The sequence below is a fragment of the Suncus etruscus genome, chromosome 13, assembly GCF_024139225.1.
Source record: "Suncus etruscus isolate mSunEtr1 chromosome 13, mSunEtr1.pri.cur, whole genome shotgun sequence".
NCBI lineage: Eukaryota > Metazoa > Chordata > Mammalia > Eulipotyphla > Soricidae > Suncus > Suncus etruscus.
In genome coordinates, this window is record NC_064860.1 from 567,274 (window position 1) to 595,235 (window position 27,962).

At 39.9% G+C, this 27,962-nt stretch overlaps 2 protein-coding genes across 4 annotated transcripts in view; both read left to right on the forward strand.

Moving 5' to 3' along the window:
* Positions 1 to 27,758, forward strand: LOC126025979 (all-trans-retinol dehydrogenase [NAD(+)] ADH4-like). The gene is made up of 8 exons (XM_049785690.1): positions 1 to 9; positions 501 to 642; positions 6,100 to 6,187; positions 8,886 to 9,117; positions 10,743 to 11,003; positions 21,892 to 22,027; positions 22,647 to 22,785; positions 27,614 to 27,758. Exons 1-8 carry the CDS (start codon positions 1 to 3, stop codon positions 27,756 to 27,758), a joined length of 1,152 nt encoding a protein of 383 aa, XP_049641647.1.
* ADH5 (alcohol dehydrogenase 5 (class III), chi polypeptide) overlaps positions 1 to 27,962 on the forward strand; it is a 167,643-nt gene that overhangs the window by 124,667 nt on the left and 15,014 nt on the right. The window lies entirely within an intron of this gene.

The window sequence follows — 27,962 nt, forward strand, 5'->3', positions numbered from 1 at the left end:
ATGACCACAGTAAAAATTTATATATGAGAATAATAGGATTTCCTCAGGCACAGAACCCTGAAGATAGAGTGCACAGCAAAACATTGGTACTTACTTTAGACAATCCTTTGATAATCTTTTACTATAAATGTTTACTTACTACTCATTTATCATGCAAATTCAACAATACTGTATGAACTCCAGAGCCTACTCTCTCTATTCAATCTGCCAAATAGACTTTACTTAATTTTCCTTGATTGCCTTCGTTTTCTCACTTCCTATGTAAAGTATCTACATATTCTACATTTTTTGACTTTCAAATCACAAAGAAAATAAAAATGTATTGTAAAGGAAAAGCATACATATTCATATAATTTTATTATTTTTCAAAATATAATTATTTTATGGAGCACTAAGAGTGTTCTAAAGTTTCACTCTGAAGCTGAGACTAAGTCCATCTACCTGATGACCCCAGAAACAGAATTATAATAGTGAGACTCAAGTCTCTGGTTGCCTTGCAGATCATCGCTACTGCCCTGTGCCACACTGATATCCATGCAATCGACCCAGAGTTTAAGGAGTGTGTTTACCCAGTGATTCTTGGCCATGAGGGTGCAGGAATTGTGGAAAGTGTTGGACCAGGAGTAACCGACTTCAAACAAGGTATTTTATTTTCTAATCCTAACGAAAAGGAATATCCAGAAAACTTCAGAAATAATTACAAATGCAGTCCTAGCTTGGCACGATAAGAATAATCTCTATGTAGAATGACCATTCCCTCCCCACCCAACCCTGGAAGAAAAATCAAGCATGGTCTAATAGAACGAAATATTAGAGATCAAAATTTGCACAATATGGCCACTTTATTTGTTGTACGATGGCAATAAAAATGCCTCCTCTAAATAAAGCAGAAAACTGCCTTAATATAAGATTTAAAATGAAGAGCTGAGAGCCAAAGAGAGATAGTACAACAAGTAAAGTGTTTCACCTTACATGGAACCCTACCAGGAGTGATCCCTGAGTGCAAAGCCAAGACTAACTCTAAGCACAAATGGGTCTGCTCCTCCCAAAATAAAAGGAATTTATGGGCTGTTTAAGTGAGAAACATGATATAAATGTGACTATTGGCTTGTGCTTTTTAGAGTGTTCGTAAGATTAAAAATAACTTTCAGATAAAACTAATGAGAAAGTATTTCTCAATAAAATGAATAAAAAGTACAAGGAGCATGCCAGTGGCTGGAATACCTAGTTCAAAATATGGGCTATGTCATCCTTACATGGCAGGTAGGATGAGAGTATTCTTTCTTTCTAGAACAGTCCAAACTTAAAAGTCATATGGGTATATTCCTAACCAAATGCACAGCTCCCAAAATATTTGTATCCCTACAGGATATACTCAACATAGTCCCAGTTTAACCACTTAGAAGTCAGTGAAGTCATTTCTCTGTGACTCAGCTCAGGCTTGTTTACTTAACTGGGGAGAACATAGTGATGATCTCTTAGATCTATTCAGAGAATCATGTGAAATCATGCATGTTAGCAGTTAGAGTAATATTCTCTAGCTAGGTCTAAAAAATGGTAAAAAAAAAAAAAAAAGAAAAAAAAGAAGCCATTAATCATAACTATTATACTGTACTCATCAGAGGGTAAAATTTAAACTAAAAATTGAAAGAGTAAGGGGCCAGAGCAATAGCACAGAAGGTAAAACATTTACCTTGCATGCAGCCGACCCGGATTCGATCCCCAACATACCATATGGTTCCCTGAGCCTGCCAGGAGTTTGCTGAGTGCAGAGCTAGGAGTAATCCCTAGCAGCTAGGTGTGGCCCAAAAACATACATACATACATACATACATACATACATACATACATACATACATATATACATACATACATACATAAATTGAAAGTAAAAAAAGATACCATTTGAGAGTGCTTTTAAGTTGTGAAACATTGTGTTAAAATAAAGTTGTGTGTGTGTGTGTGTGTGAGTAGAGGACTTTAAATATGTCTGTGCTGGTCAAACTGGAGCACAGGTGGGGAGTACATGGGGAGGGGGCAGAGGCCCCCGCCTCGGGAAGGGTGATTTGTGAAGGGGGCATAGGTGGGGGGGGGGGGTTCTTGGGAAGTCGTCAAGGGGATCTTCTCAGCAAAGGGGCCTGGCCTGGGGAGTCAGGAGCACCCAACTCTCCCAGTCCTTGGCCTTGTCGGGGGGTTCCCCATAGGGGGTCTGTGGAGTCGCCCTTTCTCATTCCCCAGCTCCTGCTCTGGAAGCCACACTCCCAGCATGATGGGGGACTTGGTCCTAAGAAAGGGGGCCTGGAAGAGGCCCCAGGAAGCAGCCCTGGTGGGCAGCAGCGCTGTGGCACCCCCTGCTGGAGGGGACCAGGCCCCCCAAGCCCCACTGGTGCCACTGGCTGTCACCTCCTGCCCTTGTTGGCTCTCCCTCTCCGTGGTCGGGTCAGAGCCGAGAAGGAGGGGAGCAGGGCCCGGGTCCTCGGGTGAGGTGAGGGGAGAGGGGGGCGTCTTGGCTACAGTCTTGGCTACTTGTCTTGGCTACTTATCTACTGTAGTGTAAACTTTGGTTTAAAACAATAACTTAAGGAGGGGGGGGCTGCCAGCCTGCGCCAGGTTGGGACTGGGAAGAGGTGGGCAGCGGGGTGGGAGGCGACAAAGGAAAAGCCAACGAAGTTTTGGTTTTTGCTTCGGGCATAAGAAAGGTCTTTGGTCATCCGTTGAACTGGGGTGACGGGAAGGGGCGCCGAGGGCGGGGCCAGGGAACCCGCAGGCTGGGGGCGAGGGTGGCTATGGTCCTAGATCAGGGGTGTTCCCCTGGGGAGGCGGGCAGGACGGAGCTCGCAGCCAGCGTCAGTCGGTCAGGCCACACTGGGGGTGCTGCCCAGCGCCCCCATCTGAGTCCTGGAAGTGCCTTGAGGTTTGGGCAGGGCTGTGGAGTGGGGGGGCACGGGGCGCAGAGGGTCTCACCCTAGGGCCCGCCCCTTTCTTTGTGCCCAGCAGGAGTAACCCCTGAGCGTCACTGGGTGTGGGCCCCAAAATTATATGTAACTTTGTAAATCATAAAACTTTAATAAAATTAAAATTTAAAAGTAAAAAAGTTAAAAATAAATTTTGCAATGATGAGATTATGCTGAATTTATGGGAGGGTTATGATTGCATGTACTAGTATTTCTTTATAAATGAAGATAGACACAAACAGGAGAAAGAAGAAATATGATATAATTCTGAGCCAAGAATATAGGCAGGCACCAATATGTTGGAAGTAACAAAATAGAATCTCCTTAGATTATGGATAAATAATATGGGTTCTAATACCTTAATTTTGACTCAATAATACAGATTAAAGAATTCTGGTCTCCAGGCCTGCGGGAGATTAAATTTCTGCTCACTTAAAACATATGTTATGTAGTCACCTTTATGGAAGTCATTGAAAACCAAGACCCTATCTATTGCTATGTGTGTACTTTGCTCCCAGTCCAGTTAGCTGAGTGCATGGTCATGAAAGCAGAGAATACTTCTTTACTGCTCTAAATCATATTCCGTAAAGTACACTGAACTGAACATTTTTATTTATTCTGAAACAATAATGAATAACATCAGAGTCAAGGAAGTTAACTAGGATATTGGATCAGAAAGAGTGCTGAAGATGTTAATGCCAATAGACTGTAGGTCCATTAAGGGCAAGAATTCTGAGAGTGCAGGAAGTGTTTTAGGAAGCTCAGCTCCCTATTTAAGTCTTGTGTTTGTGGAAATGACTTCCTTATTTTTCTAACTATGTTAAAATACATTTGTAGAAACTATATTCATCTCCTAAAGAGAGTATGATGGCCAATAACAATTATTTTTTCTGAGGTTGTCATTGACCATAACTGTATCTGGAAACAAATGCACAACAGGTAGATATTTTGTTCCTAGGGAGTTATTCTTTCTGAAAATTATAATCAAGCAAGTAACAGAACATGAAATATACCTGTTGAGGAGACCTGGCTTTAAAGGCACCTTTTGACACTTCTAAATAATAACCAACATATATTCGACTCTAGTCATGTGTTGAGAATTTTACTTCGGGCTCTGTGCACCGAATCTCCAGTGTATAAACCTGAGCAAACCATTTTAGTCTCATAACAACTTTGAAAGAAGAATATTTTCATCCCTGGACTACAGATGCAGAAACTAAAGCAGAGAAGTTAATGAAACTTGTTCAATGTCAAATAAGCAATCAGAGCAAAATAAGATTATCAGCCCTGATTCCCAATTCCATTTACTTACCAAAAACAACCCCTCAGCTTTCACCATGAACGTTGCAGCAATCACGGATTCTGTCTGAGCCCTGGGTTCTTCAGTTATAATGGAGGAAACTCCACATAGATTGGTTATATGAACAAGTTCTTACATAGTTTGCAAAATGCTGAACAAAAGAAGTGGTGCAATTTGTTTATTAAATTATGTATTTGACCGTGGGCTGTTACAATATAGTCACAAGTAGCTTTGGATATCCTGTATCCCTGAATAGATTTTTTTTTTTTTTTGGTTTTTGGGCCACACCCTGTGACGCTCAGGGGTTACTCCTGGCTATGCGCTCAGAAGTTGCTCCTGGCTTCTTGGGGGACCATATGGGACGCCGGGGGATCGAACCGCGGTCCGTCCTAGGCTAGCGCAGGCAAGGCAGGCACCTTACCTCCAGCGCCACCGCCCGGCCCCCAACCCTGAATAGATTTTTAAAGGTTCTGTAATTGTCCTCATTCCTTATGTAACTTTCAGATGAGTAAAATTTATTATTATTATATTATTATTATTATTATTAAAAAATAAAGTTTACTCTCTATTTTGTTACTTTTTGGTTTTATGTTTGGGGACCAGGCCCAGATCTATTGAAGGCTTATTCCTGGCTCTGTGCTCAAGAGAAAACTTCTTGCAGCACTTGAGGGATTTATATGGTGTTGGGATCAAATAGGGGTTGGTGTTAGAGTGGTGGCACTAGAGGTAAAGGCGACTGCCTTGCAAGAACTAGCCTAGGACAGAAGGTGGTTTGATCCCCCAGAATCCCATATGGTCTCCCCAAGCCAGGAGAGATTTCTGAGAGGATAGCCAGGAGTAACCCCTGAGCATCAACAGGTGTGGTCCAAAAACAAAAACAAAAAGCAAATGGGGGTTGATCATGTACAAGACAAGTCCCCTCTCCACTGTACTGTCGTTTCAATGCTTAATAGGTCTATTGTCTTTCTCCTATATTACGTACAATAAGGTCATAAATGATAGTCACAATCATGGGCTGGAGAGGTTAGTAGTAAGACATTTATGTGGGTAAGGAATCAGTAGTCAGTGCCAGTTTAATACCTAGAACCACATACAGTCCCCTAGCCAGGAGTGCCTCTTAAGTTCAGAGCCAGGAGTAAGCCCTAAGTATCACTGGATGTAACACCCCCCCCCAAAAAAAAAGTCATGATTCAATGACTGCATCATCTCAGAATGAACTCTGCACCTAAATGGTATGGATACATATTTATCATTTGGCTGCTTCAGAGAAAAAAAAAAACTGGAATGGGCAATATACACTGTCAAGGGATCAAAAATCATGTAAAGTAATAAATAGCACAACCACCTAAATGCAGTCTATTAAACATAAAACATATACCATAGGGGCCGGAGAGATAGCATGGAGGTAAGGCGTTTGCCTTTCATGCAGGAGGTCATCAGTTCGAATCCCGGCGCCCCATATGGTCCTCTGTGCCTGCCAGGAGCAATTTCTGAGCGTGGAGCCAGAAATAACCCCTGAGCACTGCCGGGTGTGACCCAAAAACCACCAAAAAAAAAAAAAAAACATATACCATAAAGAATATTTCTTAGGGACAAAAGTAGTAGTTCAGGGGTTAAGGAGATTTTATGCAATCAACCCTGTTCTCTCTCTGGCACCACGTGGTCCCCTAAGCATCAGGGAGAGATCATTGAGTAGCTCCCTAACACCTCCAGATGTGGTCAAATTTTTTCCTTCCCTCTTCCACCCCTGCTCTACAAAAGAATAGTACTTTCCACTAGATTACCAGATGTAAATCTTGCTAAGTAACATCTCAGGTATCTTCAAATATATGGCTTTCTTTCTAGGTGACAAAGTAATTCCTCTCTACACACCACAGTGCAGAAAATGCAAGTTTTGTCTGAGTCCACAAACAAATTTCTGTGCGAAGCTGAGGTAAGCTCTATCCACTATTAGCAAAAGAATAAACTGTATAAATATTTTGGGCAGCATATTAATAAAACCAATTGAAGTTGAGTAAGTGAAAATCCTCCACTCACCTAAAACCACATCACATAAAACAGCATGAGTTCCCTTCAGTAAGATAAAAAATGAGCAAACTAATATTAAAGCACAATGGACTACTATATAGAAATGGTAATGTCTAAACTAGATATCTTTGTTTCAGCACAGAATAATAACAATTTCACCTAACTTTATAGGTATAGGAAGAAAAACAACTAGTTGATGATAAATATATTCATTAAGGTATCTAAACAGAATGTATGATATTTTGTATACAGAATCAATGCCTTGGGGCCAATGAGGTGGCGCTAGAGGTAAGGTGTCTGCCTTGCAAGCGCTAGCCAAGGAAGGACCGCAGTTCAATCCCTCGGCGTCCCATATGGTTTCCCCAAGCCAGAGGTAATTTCTGAGCACTTAGCCAGGAGTAACCCCTGAGTGTCAAACAGGTGTGGCCCAAAAAAACAAAACAAAACAAAAAACCAGAATCAATACCTTCTATTAGAGTATGCTTACATGTGACAGTAGTAAAAAATAAATATATCAGGGCCGGACAGATAGCATGGAGATAAGGCGTTTGCCTTTCATGCAGAAGGTCATTGGTTTGAAGCCTAGCATCCCATGTGGTCCCCCATGCCTGCCAGGAGCAATTCTGAGCATGGAGCCAGGAGTAACCCCTGAGCGCTGCTGGGTGTGACCCAAAATAAATAAATAAATAAAAAATAAAAAAGGACGGTGGTTCGAATCCTGGCATCTCATATGGTCCCCCGAGCCTGGCAGGAGTGATTCTGAGCTTAGAGCCAGGAGTAACCCCTGAGCTGGGTGTGACCAAAAAGAAATAATAATAAGGAGAAGAAATATATTGTTGCTGTGACAATTTCAATTATAGAATTGTAGTTATGCCTAGGCAGAAATGAGGGAGGAGAACAATGAGCACAGTGACATTACTTATGTCAATATCACAGACTGTTTTGAAACTAGGAAGTCTTGATCCAGAATCCAAATGTTGATCAGCTTATTATTTATTTATTTATTTATTTTTATTTTTTTGGGGGGGTGACACCTAGCAGCATTCAGGGGTGACTCTTGGCTCTGCTCTCAGAAGTTGCTCCTGGCAGGCTCTGGGGACCATATGGATGCCAGGAATCAAATTGGAGTTCATCCTGAGTTGGCCGCATGCAAGGCAAACACCCTACTGCTGTGCTATCACTCCAGCCCCAGATCAGCTTACTTTTGAATAAGACACATAAGAGCTATTTTCCTTAATACTATGTCAAAACAGTACTTTCAGATGCCAAAACCTTTATACCAGGGGTCTCAAACTCAATTTACTTGGGGGCCGCAGGAGGCAAAGTCGGGGTAAGGCAGGGCCGCATAAGGGATTTCACAAAAAAAAAAAAAAAAAAAAAAAAAGGTAAATGAATAATCGCAAATACTGCGATATTTGAAGGCCGGCTGCGGGCCACAAAATGCTATACGGAGGGCCACAAACGGCCCTCTGGCCGGAAGTTTGAGACCCCTGCTTTATACTTTTACATAAATTACTCTGCCTATATTTCCTTATCTATATAAAATGGGAATAGCAATGCCTACTTCACAATGCTATTGTAAGCATGCAAAAATTAGAGTAATCTTCTATAAATATTTAACAAAATTATATATTTATATAATTATCATCATCACAAAAAATGCTTTGGGTTTCTTTTTGTTGGACATTTTCCAATTTCTTAAGCTGTACAATCTAATTATTTGTGTGGACCTTTTCTTCCTTTCTGATGAATGCTTGCAAAGCTGTGAACTTCCCTCTTTTTGGGGAGGGGGTTTGGGTTTTTGGGTCACACTTGGCAGCGCTCAGGGATTACTCCTGGCTCTATGCTCAGAAATTACTCCTGGCAGGCTCGGGGGACTGTATGGGATGCTGGGATTAGAACCACCCATTCTTCTGCATGCAAGGCAAACACTCTACTTTCATGCTATCTCTCCAGCCCTGAACTTCCCTCTTAACATCATTTTTTCTGTGTCTCACGAGTTCTATTAGGTCATGTCCTTATCTTGTTTGTTTTTAGGAATCTGTTAATTTCCTCTCTGACCTACAGCTTATTCAGTAGTAAGCTATATATTTTCCAGGTGTTTCAGTTATTTCTCCATTTATACTTGTAATTAACTTTTATCTTTAGTGCATCTTGGTCTTAAGAAGATAGCTGATATGATTTCTATCCTCTTAACTTATGGAGGCATGTTCTGTGGCCCAGCATGTAATCTATTGTAAAGAATATCCCATGTGCTTTGGAGAAGAATGTATGACTGACAATATTTAAGGGAAAGTCTCAAGTCATTTTCTTAATTTTTCCATCTCATAAAATTGTCATAAGTAGCAGATTATTTGCAAGCTAGAAAAACAGCACAGCATGTAGGGAACATTCTTTGCTTCAATCAACCTGGGATTTATCCCCAGCGCCTTTATGTTCTTGTGGCCCACTAGGAGTGATTTCTGAGGACAGAGTCAAGAGTAAGCCCTAAACAGTGCTGGATGTGAGTGACTACCCCCACCCCAAAGTACATAATTTGAACCTTTTCTTTCAGGAGAGAAATCAATACTCTGTGAGCTTTCTCTTTTTGTATGTTTTCCTAGTAAAGTCAAAAGTGCATTGGCTGATCAACAAATAATGGATGACAAAACCAGCCGGTTTACCTGCAGAGGAAAACCAGTCTACCCTTTTATGGGAGTCAGCACCTTTTCTCAGTATACCGTAGTGTCAGACGTCAATCTTGCCAAAATTGATGATGATGCAAACTTAGAGAGAGTTTGTCTACTTGGATGTGGGTTTTCAACAGGCTATGGAGCTGTTATAAACAATGCCAAGGTAAATATGCCCATGAGATTATATCGAATAGAAGTTATCAGAGAGAACTAGAGTTACCTTCAGACCTGTGCTCTGTTGTTGATTTCAGGCATATCATTTATTTTCTCTATGATACGTCTACAGACAGGCATACAGACAGGTTCCTGAATTTATTTTTCTAGATTAGCATGTTGCAAAACAAACCATCACTAGCTGATTTAAGTACAGTCTGTTAAAATATGCTCCAAGTGCAACTGCCTTGAAGCCACTGAGTGCCTCAACCCTAGAAAGCTAGATGAAGCCCATTCAGCAGGTAATCACCGAAATGGCCTATGAAGATGGGGAAGCCACAGGAATCAGAGAAGCCCTATCCATCTCCACAGAGGCATACCTGCTCTTTTCCTGATACTCCTCCACCTTAAATACACACACACACACACACACACACACACACACACACACACACAATTGACTCATTTGACGCACAATTGGCTCATTTGACTTTGCAAATTGCCCTTTTGTGGCTTCAAAGGACTGTGAAGTTGGAAGGTAATAAATACTCTCTAGTGCCATAAAAAGAAGTGCAAACCACCTTCTGTTTCTTTTGGGGGGAGCACACCCTTTGATGCTCAGGGGTTACTCCTGGCTAAGTGCTCAGAAATCATCCCTGGCTTGGGGGGACCATATGGGACGCCAGGGGATCGAACCATGGTCCTTCCTTGGCTAGCACTTGCAAGGCAGACACCTTACCTCTAGCGCCACCTCACCGAGCCCAACCACCTTCTGTTTTAATGAACACTGCTGGGAATGGCCTCCAAATCAAAAATACATATATGGATTTTATCATTTTGTTCTGATAATACTAAAGAGGAAGGGAAATAAGGGAATGGTCCTTGTAAATGGTCCTTCTAAAGTGGACCCTCCAACCTGTCAACCTCAGATTCCTCAGTGAGAGTGTGAATCAGTTGTGTCATAAACCACCTCTATAGGCACATTCTCTCCACTAGACTACTAAAACTTAAACTAAAACTTTCCTCCTCCAAGTATAAGTTGAGCTTGAATTACCCAGTGGTGCAACTGTGGCTCTTCCTCCCTTGGGTTCTATCTGACAGATTCATAACTCAGAAAGAAGGGAGATAGAAACATTGTGGACAGGGATAGGATGACAGTTCTTGGCTTTTGTCTCAAAATAGTTTCAAATAATACAAGGAACTGCTTCAGAGAGAGTATGGCTATCACGGAACATCCATCTCACATAAATGAGCCTCCACATTTTCAAGTGATGATCCATTTTCACATGGACAGAATTCCCCAATGGCTATATTATTTATGTATTTTTTTTATCATAAACAGTACTTTATCTTTTTCCTCTAACTCTCTTTATCTTTATCTCTTTATATTTATTCCTCTACCTTTCTTACAAAGGAGCAGAGCAACTTCTTTAAAAGTTATGCTGCTGAAACAATAGCACAATAGGTAGCACATTTGCCTTGCATCAAGCTGACCCAGGTTCAATTCCCAGCATCCCATATGGTCCCCCTAAGCACCACCAGGAATGACCCTTGAGCACAGAGCAAAAAGTAACCCATGAGCACTGCCAGGTGTGGATAAAAATAAAAGTTAGTTTATGGCTTTCCTACCTGCAGGTTACCCCAGGCTCTTCCTGTGCTGTCTTTGGCCTAGGATGTGTTGGTCTTTCTGCCATAATGGGTTGTAAAGAAGCAGGAGCTTCCAGAATCATAGCGATTGACATCAACAGTGAGAAGTTCACAAAGGCCAAAGCCCTTGGAGCCACTGAGTGCCTCAACCCTAGAAAGCTAGATAAGCCCATTCAGCAGGTAATTACTGAAATGATGGATGGAGGTGTGGACTTCGCCTTTGACTGTGCAGGTGGATCTGAAGTCATGGTATGTGTATTCTAATAATATATGATAATGTATTAACATCATTAACACTGACAATATATATTCATAAATTGATGATTTACATGTAATAGCAATATACTTAAATGTATATAATATATTTATATAGTGTATATGTTTAATCTATGTGATAGAACTATACATTATTAATTTGCTAATAAGTCACATTGAGTTTATTGTGTTACTGATATTTTTCTTTTTTTTTTTAAGATTTTTGGTTTTATACTCAGAGGGCCATGTGGTACCAGGATAAATTCTGGATCTTGCATGCATAGCATGTGTCCCAACCTTTTCCCAACTTAGCAGTATTTTGTCATTGAAACAACCAAGAATTCATTAACAAGCCTGTCAACCTCAGATTCCTCAGTGAGAGTGTGAATCAGTTGTGTCATAAACCACCTCTATAGGTACATTCTCTCCACTAGACTTCTAAAACCTTCCTCCTTCAAGTATAAATTTGAACTTGAATCACCCTGTGGTGGAACTGTGGCTCTTCCTTCCTTGGGTTCTATCTGACAAATTCATAATTCAGAAAAAAGGGAGATAGAAACATTGCTGACAGGGATAGGATGACAGTTCTTGGTTTTTGTCTCAAAAGACTTTCAAATAATACAGATAATTGCTTCAGAGAGAGTGTGGTATCACAGAACATCCATGCACTAGGCCACCTGACTTCCCTATCCAAAGCTACAAAATTTGCCACTTGACTGACCCTTGCATCTTTTGCCTTTGTCTATACTGTGCACATGTTTTCCATTCCCACAGTTGACATGTTTTCTGAACACTAAAACTCATTCATTCATTAGGTTTCATTCTGAACAATGAAAATTTATTTCTGAACACTGAAATTTTGGTTTGGGGCCACACCCAGCAAGCAGTTATGAAGGCTTACTCCTAGCTCTGCACTCAGGAATTACCCCTGGTAAGCTCAGGGATCTCATGGGCTGCTGAGATCAAAATAGTATTGGCTACGTGCAAGGCAAGTGCCGTAACTGCTGTACTCCTTAGTACAAAAATTCTCAATACTGACTATACTTCAGGAGGTACTGCAGATTTCTTTAGTGTCCCTTCCCCCACCGCCCATCTCCCAGGATAGAAGCCCAGGCATCAACACTACTATTCCAAAATTGAGAACCAGTCATTTACAACTTGGAGTGTTCTATGATTAACTGATATAGTGCACTAAGTATTTTAAATTATGAAACAATTAGAGAATTAAAATGGAAAAAAGAATATGTTTAATCATAATGAAGAGGGGCCACAGATATAGTATAGAGGTAATGGCTTATCTACATAGTTTTCAGTAAATATTTTTATGATGAAGTAAAACTAAATTTCTGGGTTGCAAAGAAGATTCCAGTGATGGGTATAAACTTGATTTTAATTATCTAATTAATAAACCTATAATAATATACATTTATAATTAATATTTTAGAATTTAGGTTTTAACAATTAGGAAAAATTCTCATCAGAAGCATCAAAGGTAAGGGGCCAGAGAGATAGCATGGAGATAGGTTGTTTGCCTTGCATGAGAAGGACGGTGGTTCAAATTCCGGCATCCCATAGGGTCCCCCGAGCCTGCCAGGAGCAATTTCTGAGTGTAGAGCCAGGAAGAACCCCTGATCACTGCCGGGAGTGACCTAAAAATAACAAAACAAAACAAACAAAGAAAGAAAGCATTAAAGGTTAGGATTGGGGTTAAGGCACTTATACCCTGCATGCAGCAGACCCTATTTCAATCCCTGGTATTGCATGATACTCTGAATATCAGAGCTCAGGCTGAGAATCACTGCAATGGCTCCAGAGCCTCCTGAGCACTTCTTAGGAGCACCCCTTAGAAGATACTAGATAGGTGCCGGAGAGATAGCATGGAGGTAGGGTGTTTGCCTTGCATGCAGAAGGATGGTGGTTCAAACCCCAGCATCCCATATGGTCCCCTGAGCCTGCCAAGAGTGATTTCTGAGCATAGATCCAGGAGTAACCCCTGAGTGCTGCTGGGGTGATGAAAGAAAGAAAGAAAGAAAGAAAGAAAGAAAGAAAGAAAGAAAGAAAGAAAGAAAGAAAGAAAGAAAGAAAGAAAGAAAGAAAGAAAGAAAGAAAGAAAGAAAGAAAGAAAGAAAGAAAGAAAGAAAGAAAGAAAGAAAGAAAGAAAGAAAGACAGACAGACAGACAGACAGACAGACAGACAGACAGACAGAAAGAAAGAAAGAAAGAAAGAAAGAAAGAAAGAAGAAAGAAAGAAAGAAAGAAAGAAAGAAAGAAGAAAGAAAGAAAGAAAGAAAGAAAGAAAGAAAGAAAGAAAGAAAGAAAGAAAGAAAGAAAGAAAGAAGAAAGAAAGAAAGAAAAAGAAAAATAAAGAAAGAGAGAGAGAAAGAAAGAAAGACAGAAAGACAGACAGACAGACAGACAGAAAGAAAGAAAGAAAGAAAGAAAGAAAGAAAGAAAGAAAGAAAGAAAGAAAGAAAGAAAGAAAGAAAGAAAGAAAGAAAGAAAGAAGAAAGAAAGAAAGAAAGAAAGAAAGAAAGAAAGAAAGAAAGAAAGAAAGAAGAAAGAAAGAAAGAAAGAAAGAAAGAAAGAAAGAAAGAAAGAAAGAAAGAAAGAAAGAAAGAAAGAAAGAAAGAAAGAAAGAAAAAGAAAAGAAAAAGATACTAGATAAAGCCTATATTTTCTTGATTTAAATTTAAAGCATAGTAATGAAAATTAATCCCTTGCTTGGAGCAAAGCCAAAAATGTAGAAATGCAGTAGAACACACATTTGGAAAATGAGGAGTAATGTAAGAAGTTGCCATATAGAACAAATAGTGCCTATGACCTTTCTCATAAGCCATGGATATCTCTCTACAATGACAGAAAGAAAAATGTGCCTACCATATAAAACATATGAAAAGTAAGAGATGATATTAGGAAGTTTTAGGAATTGCATAAGAATAAAGACTTATTCAAATGAATAATTCAAACAAAGTGTTGGAGCAATAGCACAGCAGGTAGCGTGTTTGCTTTACACACAGCTGACCTAGGTTCAATTCCCAGCATTCCATATGGTCCCCTGAGCCAGGAGCAATCCCTGAGCAAAGCCAGGTGTGACACAAAAAAAAAAAAAAAAAGAGAGATTCAAGAGCTGAAGCAATAACACAGCAGGTAGGGGTGTTTATGTTGCATGTGGCCAACCCAGATTTGATCCCTGTCATCCCCCAAAACTGCCAGAAGAGATTTTTGAGCACAGAGCCAGGAGTAACCCCTGAGCACTGCTGGGTGTGGCCCATAAACCAAAGGGGGGGGAAAAAATCTGAGGGAATAGAGAAGTACATGTTCAAGAAATAAAATGGGCTTTTTACTGAGTAAAAAAAAAAATACACAGAGACAAGCAAGTGAGAGATGAGTTCAAGGGAAAACATGGGCTCGAAAAGCTAGCCTTCATTATATACTTTTAATCTAGTTGAAATGGTCATTTTATGTTACATGCTTTTTAAAACTATAAAACTTTATATATAACTTTAAAACTATAAAATGATTAAATCTTTAGAAGATAGAGTTCACACTTTTCTTCCATATATTTATCTCAAAATATTTTACTTTATGATTAATAAACTTACACTGAAGTAACACTAGCTTCTAATTTCTTGTGTACAGGCATTATAACCAATACCTTTATACGCTACATCAAGATCACCACCAATGAAAACATTTCAAATGTTTCTCTGTTCACCTTAGAGTTTGCATGTGGAAAGTTATATCCTACACATATAACTACAAGGTTATATCCTTCTCAAATCTCTTTATATTTTCAATCTGTGGAAATTTTATATTAACGTCAAACTTGTGGTAGGTTAACAGAACAATATTTTCTCTTTCTCTCATGCAAAGATGTATGCACTTTCCCTAAACCACTGCTTTCCATGTGCCTTACCAGTCCAGGAAACTCAGATCTATGACTTCCCAACCTTTTGATTATTACAGCAGAAAAAGGGATGGCTGCACACTGGCTTTTCTGATCTGACTAGTTAATGCAAATTAGTTGCATTTTCAGTTTAGTTCCCCAAACTGAAAGAGAAACTGCATTGAAAACTTTGAGAAGTAGATAAAATATTTACATAATACTGTCATTTTTAACTGTTCTTTTTAAAATAGTATTTTTCGGGCCAGAGAAATAGTACAACAGATGAGATGCTTGCCTTACATATGTTCAACCTGGGTTTGATCCCCAGTACCGGATAAGGTCCCCCAAGTTCCATCAGGAGTGATCCCTAAGTTCATAGAAAGAGATTAGCCCTAAACAATGCCAGGTATGGCCAAAAATAAATAAGTAGCATCTCTCTCTAGTTATTTAACAACCAATCTATTAGGTTCACAGTTATGCATCATTTCCTAGACTCTAGTGCAGGGGTGGCGAACAAGTTCGAACAAAGAGCCAAAATGTTAAACTGTGAGAGTCAGAGAGCCACACCACGCAGTGACAGGCCAAAACAGGCAAACACTCACACAAAAGCATATAATTTTAACAATAATACATTAAACACATATTTCATTTTGCCATTTTGAGTGAGGGTAAAAATCCTGTTCGCCACCCCTGCTCTAGTGAATGCTTATCCACACTTTTTTCATTAAAGATTTTGATCCCATGCCTCTGGAATTATAAATATAATAGCATATGCCCCTACTCGATTATGGAGAACTAGTTGAGCAGACTGTGTGTCTTCCATAAACCTTTCCTAAGTTAACCTATATTTATTTTTCTCATATGCTATAATATATATTCTAGATTCAGTGCAACTATGATAATAAACAAGGTAGAATAATATGTTACTTCCACTCGCTATTTTTTTAAATAAAGCTAAACACTGTATTGCATGTTCTGGCATAGAATAATGGAACTTCATGGATCAGTGTGTAAGTCTATGATCTCACTAGCTTGAACCCCACTCTGTTGCAGGAAGAGCTATATAAACTGTACCTAAAGCATTAAATAGTAGATACCAACCCACATTGCAGTTCCTGTTCTTTCTTTTTTTTTCTTTTTTTTTATAATGCAATGTATTGTATATAATAATATATTGTATATACATTGTATTCCATTATTGAATAACAATATTTTTTTTCTTAACACCACCCATCACCAGTGCAACATTCCCATCACCAATGTCCCAAGTCTCCCTCCTCCCCACCCGACCCCCGCCTGTACTCTAAACAGGTTCTCAATTTCCCTCATACATTCTCATTATTAGGACAGTTCAAAATGTAGTTATTTATCCAACTAAACTCATCACTCTTTGTGATGAGCTTCCTGAGGTGAGCTGGAACTTCCAGCTCTTTTCTCTTTTGTGTCTGAAAGTTATTATTGCAAGAATGTCTTTCATTTTTCTTAAAACCCATAAATGTATGAGACCATTCTGCGTTTTTCTCTCTCTCTCTGACTTATTTCACTCAGCATAAAAGATTCCGTGTACATCCATGTATAGGAAAATTTCATGACTTCATCTCTCCTGACAGCTGCATAATATTCCATTGTGTATATGTACCACAGTTTCTTTAGCCATTCGTCTGTTGAAGGGCATCTTGGTTGTTTCCAGAGTCTTGCTATGGTAAATAGAGCTGCAATGAATATAGGTGTAAGGAAGGGGTTTTTGTATTGTATTTTTGTATTCCTAGGGTATATTCCTAGGAGTGGTATAGCTGGATCATATGGGAGCTCGATTTCCAGTTTTTGGAGGAATCTCCATATCGCTTTCCATAAAGGTTGAACTAGACGGCATTCCCACCAGCAGTGGATAAGAGTTCCTTTCTCCCCACATCCCCGCCAACACTGTTTATTCTCATTCTTTGTGATGTGTGCCATTCTCTGTGGTGTGAGTTGGTATCTCATCGTTGTTTTGATTTGCATCTCCCTGATGATTAGTGATGTGGAGCACTTTTTCATGTGTCTTTTGGCCATCTGTATTTCTTCTTTGTCAAAGTGTCTGTTCATTTCTTCTCCCCATTTTTTGATGGGATTAGATGTTTTTTTCTTGTAAAGTTCTGTCAGTGCCTTGTATATTTTGGAGATTAGCCCCTTATCTGATGGGTATTGGGTGAATAGTTTCTCCCACTCAGTGGGTGGCTCTTGTATCTTGGGCACTATTTCCTTTGAGGTGCAGAAGCTTCTCAGCTTAATATATTCCCATCTGTTAATTTCTGCTTTCACTTGCTTGGAGAGTGCAGTTTCTTCCTTGAAGATGCCTTTAGCCTCAATGTCCTGGAGTGTTTTACCTACGTATTGTTCTATATATCTTATGGTTTTGGGGCTGATATCGAGGTCTTTAATCCATTTGGATTTTACCTTCGTACATGATGTTAGCTGGGGGTCTAAGTTCAATTTTTTGCAAGTGGCTACCCAGTTGTGCCAACACCACTTGTTGAAGAGGCTTTCTTTGTTCCATTTAGGATTTTTTGCTCCTTTATCAAAAATTAGGTGATTGTATGTCTGGGGAACATTCTCTGAGTATTCAAGCTTATTCCACTGATCTGAGGGCCTGTCCTTATTCCAATACCATGCTGTTTTGATAACTATTGCTTTGTAGTAAAGTTTAAAGTTGGGGAAAGTAATTCCTCCCATATTCTTTTTCCCAATGATTGCTTTAGCTATTCAAGGGTGTTTATTGTTCCAAATAAATTTCAAAAGTGCCTGGTCCACTTCTTTGAAGAATGTCATGGGTATCTTTAGGGGGATCGCATTAAATCTGTACAGTGCTTTGGGGAGTATTGCCATTTTAATGATGTTAATCCTGCCAATCCATGAGCAGGGTATGTGCTTCCATTTCCGCGTGTCCTCTCTTATTTCTTGGAGCAGAGTTTTATAGTTTTCCTTGTATAGGTCCTTCACATTTTTAGTCAAGTTGATTCCAACATATTTGAGTTTGTGTGACACTATAGTGAATGGAGTTGTTTTCTTAATGTCCATTTCTTCCTTATTAGTATTGGTGTATAGAAAGGCCATTGATTTTTGTGTGTTAATTTTGTAGCCTGCCACCTTGCTATATGAGTCTATTGTTTCTAGAAGCTTTTTGGTAGAGTCTTTGGGGTTTTCTAAGTAGAGTATCATGTCATCTGCAAACAGTGAGAGCTTGACTTCTTCCTTTCCTATCTGGATTCCCTTGATATCCTTTTCTTGCCTAATCGCTATAGCGAGTACTTCCAGTGCTATGTTGAATAGGAGTGGTGAGAGAGGACAGCCTTGTCTTGTGCCAGAATTTAGAGGAAAGGCTTTCAGTTTTTCTCCATTGAGGACAATATTTGCCTCTGGCTTGTGGTAGATGGCCTTAACTATATTGAGAAAGGTTCCTTCCATTCCCATCTTGCTGAGAGTTTTGATCAAGAATGGGTGTTGGACCTTGTCAAATGCTTTCTCTGCGTCGATTGATATGATCATGTGATTTTTATTTTTCTTGCTGTTGATGTTGTGTATTATGTTGATAGATTTACGGATGTTAAACCAGCCTTGCATTCCTGGAATGAAACCTACTTGATCGTAGTGGATGATCTTCTTTTTTTTTTTTTTGGTTTTTGGGCCACACCCGGTGACGCTCAGGGGTTACTCCTGGCTATTCACTCAGAAGTAGCTCCTGGCTTGGGGGACCATATGGGACGCCGGGGGATCGAACCGCGGTCCGTCTCCTAGGCTAGCGCAGGTAAGGCAGGCACCTTACCTCCAGCGCCACCACCCGGCCCCCGGATGATCTTCTTAATGAGGCATTGAATCCTATTTGCCAGGATTTTGTTGAAGATCTTTGCATCTGCATTCATCAGCGATATTGGTCTGTAATTTTCTTTTTTCGTAGCATCTCTGTCTGGTTTAGGTATCAAGGTAATGTTGGCTTCATAAAAGCTATTTGGAAGTTTTCCTGTTTTTTCAATTTCATGAAAGAGTCTTGCCAGGATTGGTAGTAGTTCCTCTTGAAAGGTTTGAAAGAATTCATTAGTAAATCCATCTGGGCCTGGGCTTTTGTTTTTGGGCAGACATTTGATTACTTTCTTAATTTCCTCAATAGTAATGGGTGTGTTTAGATATGCTACATCCTCTTCATTCAATCGTGGAAGATTATAAGATTCCAAAAATTTATCCATTTCTTCCAGGTTTTCATTTTTAGTGGCATAGAGTTTCTCAAAGTAGTTTCTGATTACCCTTTGAATCTCTACCATATCAGTAGTGATCTCTCCTTTTTCATTCCTAATACGAGTTATCAAGTTTCTCTCTCTTTCTTTCTTTGTTAGTTTTGCCAGTGGTCTATCAATCTTCTTTATTTTTTCAAAGAACCAACTTCTGCTTTCGTTGATCTTTTGGATGGTTTTTCTGGTTTCCACTTCATTGATTTCTGCTCTCAGCTTTGTTATTTCCTTCTGCCTCCCTATTTTTGGATCCTTTTGTTGAGCACTTTCTAATTCTATGAGCTGCGTCATTAAGCTATTCAGGTATGCCCCTTCTTCTTTCCTGATGTGTGCTTGCAAAGCTATAAATTTTCCTCTCAGTACTGCTTTTGCTGTGTCCCATAGGTTCTGATCATTTGTGTCTCCATTGTCATTTGTTTTCAGGAAGGTTTTGATTTCCTCTTTGATTTCATCTCGGACCCACTGATTATTCAGTATGAGGCTATTTAACTTCCAGGTGTTAAAATTTTTCTTCTGTGTCGCTTTGTAGTTTATATATAATTTCAGGGCTTTGTGGTCAGCAAAGGCAGCCTGCAAAATTTCTATCCTCTTGATATTATGGAGGTATGTTTTGTGTGCTAACATGTAGTCTATCCTAGAGAATGTCCCATGTACATTAGAGAAAAATGTGTATCCAGGCTTCTGGGGGTGGAGTGTCCTGTATATATTTACTAGGCCTCTTTCTTCCATTTCTCTCCTCAGGTCTAGTATATTCTTGTTGGGTTTCAGTCTGGTTGACCTGTCTAGTGTTGACAATGCCGTGTTGAGGTCTCCCACAATTATTGTGTTGTTATTGATATTATTTTTCAGATTTGTCAACAGTTGTATTAAATATTTTGCTGGCCCCTCATTCGGTGCATATATGTTTAGGAGGGTGATTTCTTCCTGCTGTACATATCCCTTGATTAATACAAAATGTCCATCTTTGTCCCTTACAACTTTCCTAAGTATAAAGTTTGCATCATCTGATATTAATATGGCCACTCCTGCTTTTTTTTTGGGTGTTGTTTGCTTGGATGATTTTCCTCCAGCCTTTTATTTTGAGTCTATGTTTGTTCTGACTATTCAGGTGCGTTTCTTGTAGGCAGCAGAAGGTTGGATTGAGTTTTTTGATCCATTTAGCCACTCTGTGTCTCTTAACTGGTGCATTTAGTCCATTGACATTGAGAGAAAGAATTGTACTGGGAGTTAGTGCCATCTTTATATTAAAGTTTGGTGTGTCTGTTGGTAAGCCTTGTCTTAAAGTATGCCGTTCAGTTTTTCTTTTAAGAATGGTTTTGAGTCTGTGAAGTTTTTGAGCTGTTGTTTGTCTGTGAAACTATGTATTGTTCCTTCAAACCTGAAAGTGAGTTTTGCTGGGTGCAGTATTCTAGGCGAAGCATTTATTTCATTGAGTTTTGTCACTATGTCCCACCACTGCCTTCTGGCCTTGAGTGTTTCTGGTGACAGGTCTGCAGTAAATCTCAAGGATGTTCCCTTGAATGTAATTTCTCTTTTAGATCTTGCTGCTTTCAGAATTCTGTCTCTATCTATGGGATTCGTCATTGTGACTAGGATGTGTCTTGGGGTGTTTTTTCTGGGGTCTCTTTTAGTTGGCACTCTTCGGGCATGCAGGATTTGATCACATGTATTCATTATCTCTGGTAGTTTCTCTTTAATGATGTTCTTGACTGTTGATTCTTCCTGGAGATTTTCTTCCTGAGTCTCTGGGACTCCAATGATTCTTAAGTTGTTTCTGTTGAGCTTATCATAGACTTCTATTTTCATCTGTTCCCATTCTTTGAGTAATTTTTCCATTGTTTGATCATTCGCTTTGAGGCTTTTTTCCAATTTCTTCTGCTGTATGTAATTGTTATGTATCTCATCTTCCAGTGTACTGATTCTATCCTCAGCTGCTGTTAACCTGTGGGAAATCTCAAACATGTTTTTCTTCAATTCATCTACTGAGTTTCTCAGACCTGTTATTTGATCTGAAATTTCTGTTTGGAGTTTTCTCATTTCTATCTTCATATTCTCCTGATTCTTTTTAGTTTTCTCTTCTATACTTTGTTTGAGTTCTTTGAACATGTTCCATATTGCAACTCTAAACTCCTTATCTGAGAGACTGACTAGGTGGTTGGTCATGTTCAAGTCATCAGAGTTGCCATCTTCATTCTCTATGTCTGGCACTGGCCCGTGTTGTTTCCCCATTGTCACACTAGTACTGCGTGTTTTTCTACGTGTTGTGATTGTATTCATCGGCTAAATGCTGTGCACCGTCACGAAGGGGAGCGGAGCAACCGTGCTCCTCTGGCTTTTCCCTTTCTGGGCGTGTCGACTCACCTACACGGAAGGCTCACAGGAAGGCAGGCTGGCAGATGGGCCGCACCCAGGATGAAATCAGGCCAAAAATGCAGGACAGCAGAGTAGAGAGGCAGAAGGGTGCTGGCATCTGAGATCCAGCGAAGTTCAGTGGCTCCTCCCTTTCTGGGTGTGTCGACTCACCTCCACGGAAGGCTCACGGGAAGGCAGACTCCCCGGAAAGCTCACAGGAAGGCAGGCTGGCTGATGAGCTGCACCAAGGGTGAAATCAGGCCGAAAATGCAGGACAGCAGAGTAGAGAGGCAGAAGGGTGCTGGCATCTGAGATCCAGCGAAGTTCAGTCCTGTTCTCCTTTCTTAACTACTCAACTACTTCTTCTTTTCTCACCTTCCAGAAAGCAGCACTGGACTGCACAACAGTAGGATGGGGATCATGTACTGTGATTGGAGTAGCCATGGGTGACAAAGGATTGAATCTGTCTCCAATGGAGCTAATCTTGGGCCGTACTATTAATGGATCATTCTTTGGTGGTCAGTTTTTTTCTCTTAATTTTACCCACTAGCAGTACTCAAATTCTTATACTAGATATTATTAAAATAAATGTGAAATAAATTAATTAGTAAGTACCGAGAACACATCTAACGATGATAGTAAAAAACCATTTTATTAATTATCTAAAAGCAAAAAGTTTGTATAGTAGAATAATGACGTGAACTAATATGCTAAGTGCATGAAATTTACATGCTGGGGCCTGGGTTTGATTCCATGTGGTTCTCTCGAGCAACCCAGCAAAAACACTCCTCAGAGGAGTGATCCCTGAGAGCCAATTGATGAGTAAGCTCAGAAAACCACTAGGTATAGCCCAAGAAAACAAAAATAAAAATAAAATACTAAATAAAATGAAAAAAATGAGCCATCATAAATCAATAGAAGTTAAATTTTGACCAAACTAAAATAATTCCTTACCTAGAAATAGAAGAATTTCAAATATTTTGTGAATTAAAGATATAAAATCAATAAAATAAAGGATAATAAAGATAAAAGGCTAATATATGTAAATCAATGTGGCCTAATAATTTTGTTCATTTAATAAATATGCATTCAACTTCATGTCAGCTATCAGTCTTATTTGATATTTTGGTTTAATAGGTTGGAAGAGTAGAGACTCTATTCCAAAGCTGGTTATTGACCACAAGAATAAGAAATTTGATTTGGATGCACTGGTGACCCATACCTTGCCTTTTGACAAAATCAGTATGGCATTTGACCTACTACAACAAGGAAAAAGGTAAATTGTTAATGGTGAGGTACTCCGATTTTTATGATGATACCATTTTCATTTAATGTTAAAAACTAACCAGTTTGCTTTCCTAGTACTTTTGTACGATAAACACATGTTTAACGTGTTTAACAGATTAAATTGTGTTATTATTCCTGATATTGAGATTCTGGCACAATCTCACTATACCCATAAAGATAGTTCTCAAGTCAGAAATTGGGTTCGGGCTTAGGAAGTAGGTCCTGGTGCTCACAGTTCCTCTTCTAACACACCTTTTCCCCTAGGTTCTTAGTCACAGAATACATCCCCAGGAATGCTAAGCAGCCGCTCAAAGGACAGTGCTGCATCACTGTATTGATAGCTAGCTGGCCAAGTCTCTCATATTCCTGAAGTATCCCTGAAAAGCAGTAGTGAATAGAAGCTTAGAGGTGAGAGAGCTGCAATTACCTCTCTGATCTTTGGAGAAAACCACCTAACACTCTCCAGATAGAAAGGGGGCAGTCTGGGACTTCCCAGGTGTGCTCACAGAATAGGGGCAGGAACACAACTCAATTTGCTGCCACACCAACTGCTCAGAAGCAAAGAAGTGAAGGGTGAGGGAAAGCACTCCAGTCACTGGCCTCTGGAGGCAAACCTCCTTTATCCTCCACCTAAAGGAAAGGCCAGTGAGGCATTTGTGCACAGCAGTATGCAGTATGAGGGAGTCCACATTGCCTAGTGGGGTCCCAGAGAAGGAATTCTAATGTTGAGCCTCGTTTCTCTCTCTACTTCCCCACTTTGAAAAAGTTATCCCGAATATTTGAGTTCTCTGAAGTAACAATCCAAAACAACAGTAACACACCTCCTACCTCTTTGATACCTAATGAGCCTACAGGCTAGAGAAAAGCCAGATGTGAAACCTGGCATATACATACAGTGGGTAGGGTGCTTGCCTTCCATGGATTCAATCCGGGTTTAATTCCTGGAATCCCATATGCTGCCGCAAACCTACCAAGAGTGATTTCTGAGCACAGAGCCTGGGATAACCCCTGAGCACCGCTGGGTGTGACAAAACAACAACAGCAACAACAACCTCAGTACAACTTTGGTATGCACCACTCTTCCACAGTATCACTGGCAATAAAGTACTTACCTAGGATTGAGTATCACCAGATTAAAAGCTATGTATTAAGCATTACTAATGCCACAAATGGAAGAGAATAATACGATAAAAGAAATTTGGTTTGGGACTGAAGAGATAGTACAGCAGATTGGGTGCTTGCCTTGCACACAGCTGACCCAGGTTCAGTCCCATAACCCATAGGGTCCTCCAAGCATCACCAGGAATGATAACTGGATGTAGAGCTAGGAGAAACTCCTGAGTACCACCAAGTGTGCAAAAGAGATAAAGGGAGAGATAAAGATAAAGAGAGAGAAATTAGACTTAAGGAAGTGCTTATCTATAAAGAAACATTAAACCATATGTTAAAATAAAAAATTATTATGATTGGGGCTAGAGCAATATCATAGTGCACACAGCCAACCCAGGTTCTATCCCAGGCATCCCATGTGGTCCCTCGAGCCCACTAAGAGTGACCCCTGAGCGCTGTTGGTGTGGTCCAAATCCCCCAACAAAATATATCATTTGTGAGTTTTAACTAAATTTATAATGAAGATTATACTAATTATTGTTTTTGTTGTTAATAGCATCCGGACTGTTCTGATCTTTTGAAAATACAAGGAACAATTTGGAATATTCTCTGATTGACTCAGAGACTACCTGATTATTGTTTAACCTGATCTGATGAATCAAAGATTTCCATGAAACATTGATTGGCATCTTCTCACCATTAAATAGCTATGAAGACTATGGCATTTGTACCCAATAAGTATATCAATGTTCTCTATGCTAAATAACTAGTGGCTGATTTAGACATAAATATAATCAAAAACTTGTTCAATCTAGTTGGAGAGGTGGGAGAAGGGAATAGGCACCTCCGCCCCCCCCCCCCAGGCCCCTGACAGGCAGGCTAAAAATCAATTTCCGACTCCAGTGAAATTTCGGAGAAAGATGCTAACCACATCTCCGAAATTCCACCGGAATGTGATAAGAGGCACCAGGGAAGGGGACTGTATGGTGTAAAGTAGAATGTATGTTTATGTAGACCTGTGGAATGTTGAAATATCACCTTTTGTAGTTTTGTGTGACTGACAAAAGATGGAATGGAATGATCTGAAGAGTATATAAGCTGCTTGAAAGTTTGGGCCAGGGTCGCTCTCTAAGGAGACGGCCCTGGCGACCCAGAAATAAAGTCTGCTTGCTTAAGTCCGCGAGGCTCCTGGTATTTCCTTGGCCGCGAAGCTGCTTGCTCCCGAACATTGGCAGGTTCAGGGGAACAAACTCAGGACAGCCATGCATAAACCACATGCCCCCCCCCCCAATTGACTGTACAACTGTTCTAACCAGGAGGGATACGATTTTGAATGGGCCATGAAAGTTTGAGAATCCATTCTGAGCAGGCTGTGTGGTAATCAAAAATTCAAACACTAAACTATCCCCAGGCTTTAGCTTCTCCAGCAGCCACAGTGGAGGAAGGGATGCGAGCCATGAATGCAAGGCAACTAGGCTGTAATAAAGCATTGTAGAACCAAAGAGAACTAGCTCAAAGGAGAATCTCAAAGACCTAATGTTATAGCAGTGCTTCTCAATTATTTTCTGTCATGCCCCCACAGGAAGAAGAAAACATTTTTCGTGCCCCCCGCGTGACTGTAAATAGTATCTTTATTTAAAAAAATCTTTAACCTGCAAAACAAAAATATATAAAATAATTTGAGCTGATTTTTTTTGAGGTTGAAAGTGTCCTCTCATATTTTATTTGAGTTTTTTTCTTTTATTTTTTTATACAAATTGACACTGTGTACAAAGAATTCAAATGGCCAGTAAAACTGCCTAAAAACTGTTGGCTTTAAGTAACAGAGGTATACTTTGAATTCACATCAGAGCTTTCTAGAATAACAAAAGTACAAGCATATACTTTTTCTTAGTATCCAAAACTTGTCCGGCTCTCCCTTCGCTAAGGAACAGAAAAGGAGACAAGCTCTACAGCTGCCACAATCTCCACAAACACTTTGATAAAAGTTGGCATACTTTATTTCTCTTGCTGACCTTGATAACACTGGCCTAGACAGAAAAATGAAGAATATTCAGTCAATAGTAAGTTCAACAGTAGCAAGCTCTGGGTTGGAACTTTTGGAAAAGTTGATGTCCATTCAATAACATACCCCAGCCTACTTTAAGGAAAAAAAATAACTGATTTCACATGTTTAGTTGTAGAAGACTTTGCACACCACCAAGGAATTTGCAATATAACGTATTAAGAATGCATTCTTGCCGAGCCAAATTTATAGTGTGGTAGACTTTCTGAATCTCCACAATGCTTAATTTTGATGTGATTTATATTATCAACACGCTATGTTAAATAGACTCAGTAGGAATAACTTCAGAAGTGTCTTAGAAAAATGACAGATCATGATTTTGAAAAGTAATTAGTCTTAGCAAAGCTCATTTCATATTTTGAATATATAATGTTATCAATCAGTTCTTAGTGCCTCTCAAAATAGAAGACTACCTGCATGTGGAGCAATTCCATCAGATCCAAGTTTAGCGATGAGAAAAATTTTTAAAGAATTGTATTGTGGGGGGCCGGAGAGATAGCATGGAGGTAAGGCGTTTGCCTTTCATGCAGGAGGTCATCGGTTCGAATCCCGGCGTCCCATATGGTCCCCTGTGCCTGCCAGGAGCAATTTCTGAGCCTGGAGCCAGGAATAACCCCTGAGCACTGCCGGGTGTGACCCAAAAACCACAAAAAAAAAAAAAAAAAAAAAAAAAAGAATTGTATTGTGGCTAATCATTATCAATATTTTCATAGGCACCATTTAGATTATACTTCAACTTTCCACTTCCTTTACAGTATTAAGACAGTGAATAATACGGTCCTTTAGTTAAGGTTTTCCACCTACTCTTAAATGAAAAATAAAATAAGGTAGTTTCATTAATTTCTTGCTAGCACTGGTTTAAAATCTGTTTACTAAATAATAAACTTTCTCATTTTTCCCCAGAAATCAGATCTATTCTGATCTCCTAATAGCTACATAAAAGTTTTTAAATTAATTTTAGTTTAGTTGACAACATTTTTCTTAGAATAGCATTATTATAATTCAGAAATATCCAATCAACCAACTACAGAAATGATGCTGAATTGTTAAAATAATCTTCTGAAAAAAAGGCAACTGTCCTCTAGGAAAATCTAAAATAAATTGACTAAGCGAGGTGATGTCTGAATTCATGGCTACAATGAGCATAGCTTTTCTTTACCTATTTCATGTAAAAATATATGACAAATTATCAATGCATTTTTCCATTTTTATTAATGACAAGGAAGACAGGATTATCATCATTATGAGAGGAATACATAATAAAAGTGAATGCAATTTTAGATACCAGAGTCGAAAAGTGATATAGGTGCATAGCAGTAGGCATGACATTGCATCCAGTGATTTTCTTTTTTGGGCTTTGTTTTGGAGCCTGCTGTGCAGAGAGTGACTTTGGAATGACTCCTGCCTGACTCTAGGGACCCTATGGGATGCGGGGGATCAAGACTGGGTAGTCCATGTGCAGAGCAAGTGCCGTACCTGCTCTGCCACCCCTAGTAAGTGATGTTAACATTTTTCTATCTAGGCTAACGTCATAGAGCAACCATCACAGATGGACTTTTATGGGTTCGTTTGATCACTGCATCGCCCATCTAAGTTTTCTTGGCGCAAGCACTATGAATGCAACTTTTGTGCCGGCCAACAGGGCCGTGTGGGGTCGGGTGAGGGGTGCTGGGGATAGGGAGCAGCCACGGTTGAGTGGAGGAACATTGTGGGGCTGGAACGTGTGTCCTGTGAATTCCTTTGTAATTCATCGCAGAAACATTGTGAAACCCTTTAAAGCACTTTAAGTGAAGAGGAAAAGCCCTAGCGTGGTCTCGCAGAAGACGCTGGAAAGTGACGCGTGGGAGAGTCTTGGACAACAAGGAGCGTGCAAGCGGTGGAACGCGTCACGGACCGGGCCCGGAGGGGCCTGGCGGTGGCAGCGACGGCTCGGAAGGAGACGGAAGTGCTGCGGCCCGCGCCGAAGGGAGGAGTCGGCCGCGTCTCGGGCG

Excerpts from the sequence above, each read along its gene's own strand:
- LOC126025979 (XM_049785690.1), top strand. Across the intron at positions 9,118-10,742 it reads CTGTTATAAACAATGCCAAG|GTTACCCCAGGCTCTTCCTG; the intron begins GTAAATATGCCC and ends TCCTACCTGCAG. Across the intron at positions 11,004-21,891 it reads CAGGTGGATCTGAAGTCATG|AAAGCAGCACTGGACTGCAC; the intron begins GTATGTGTATTC and ends CTCACCTTCCAG.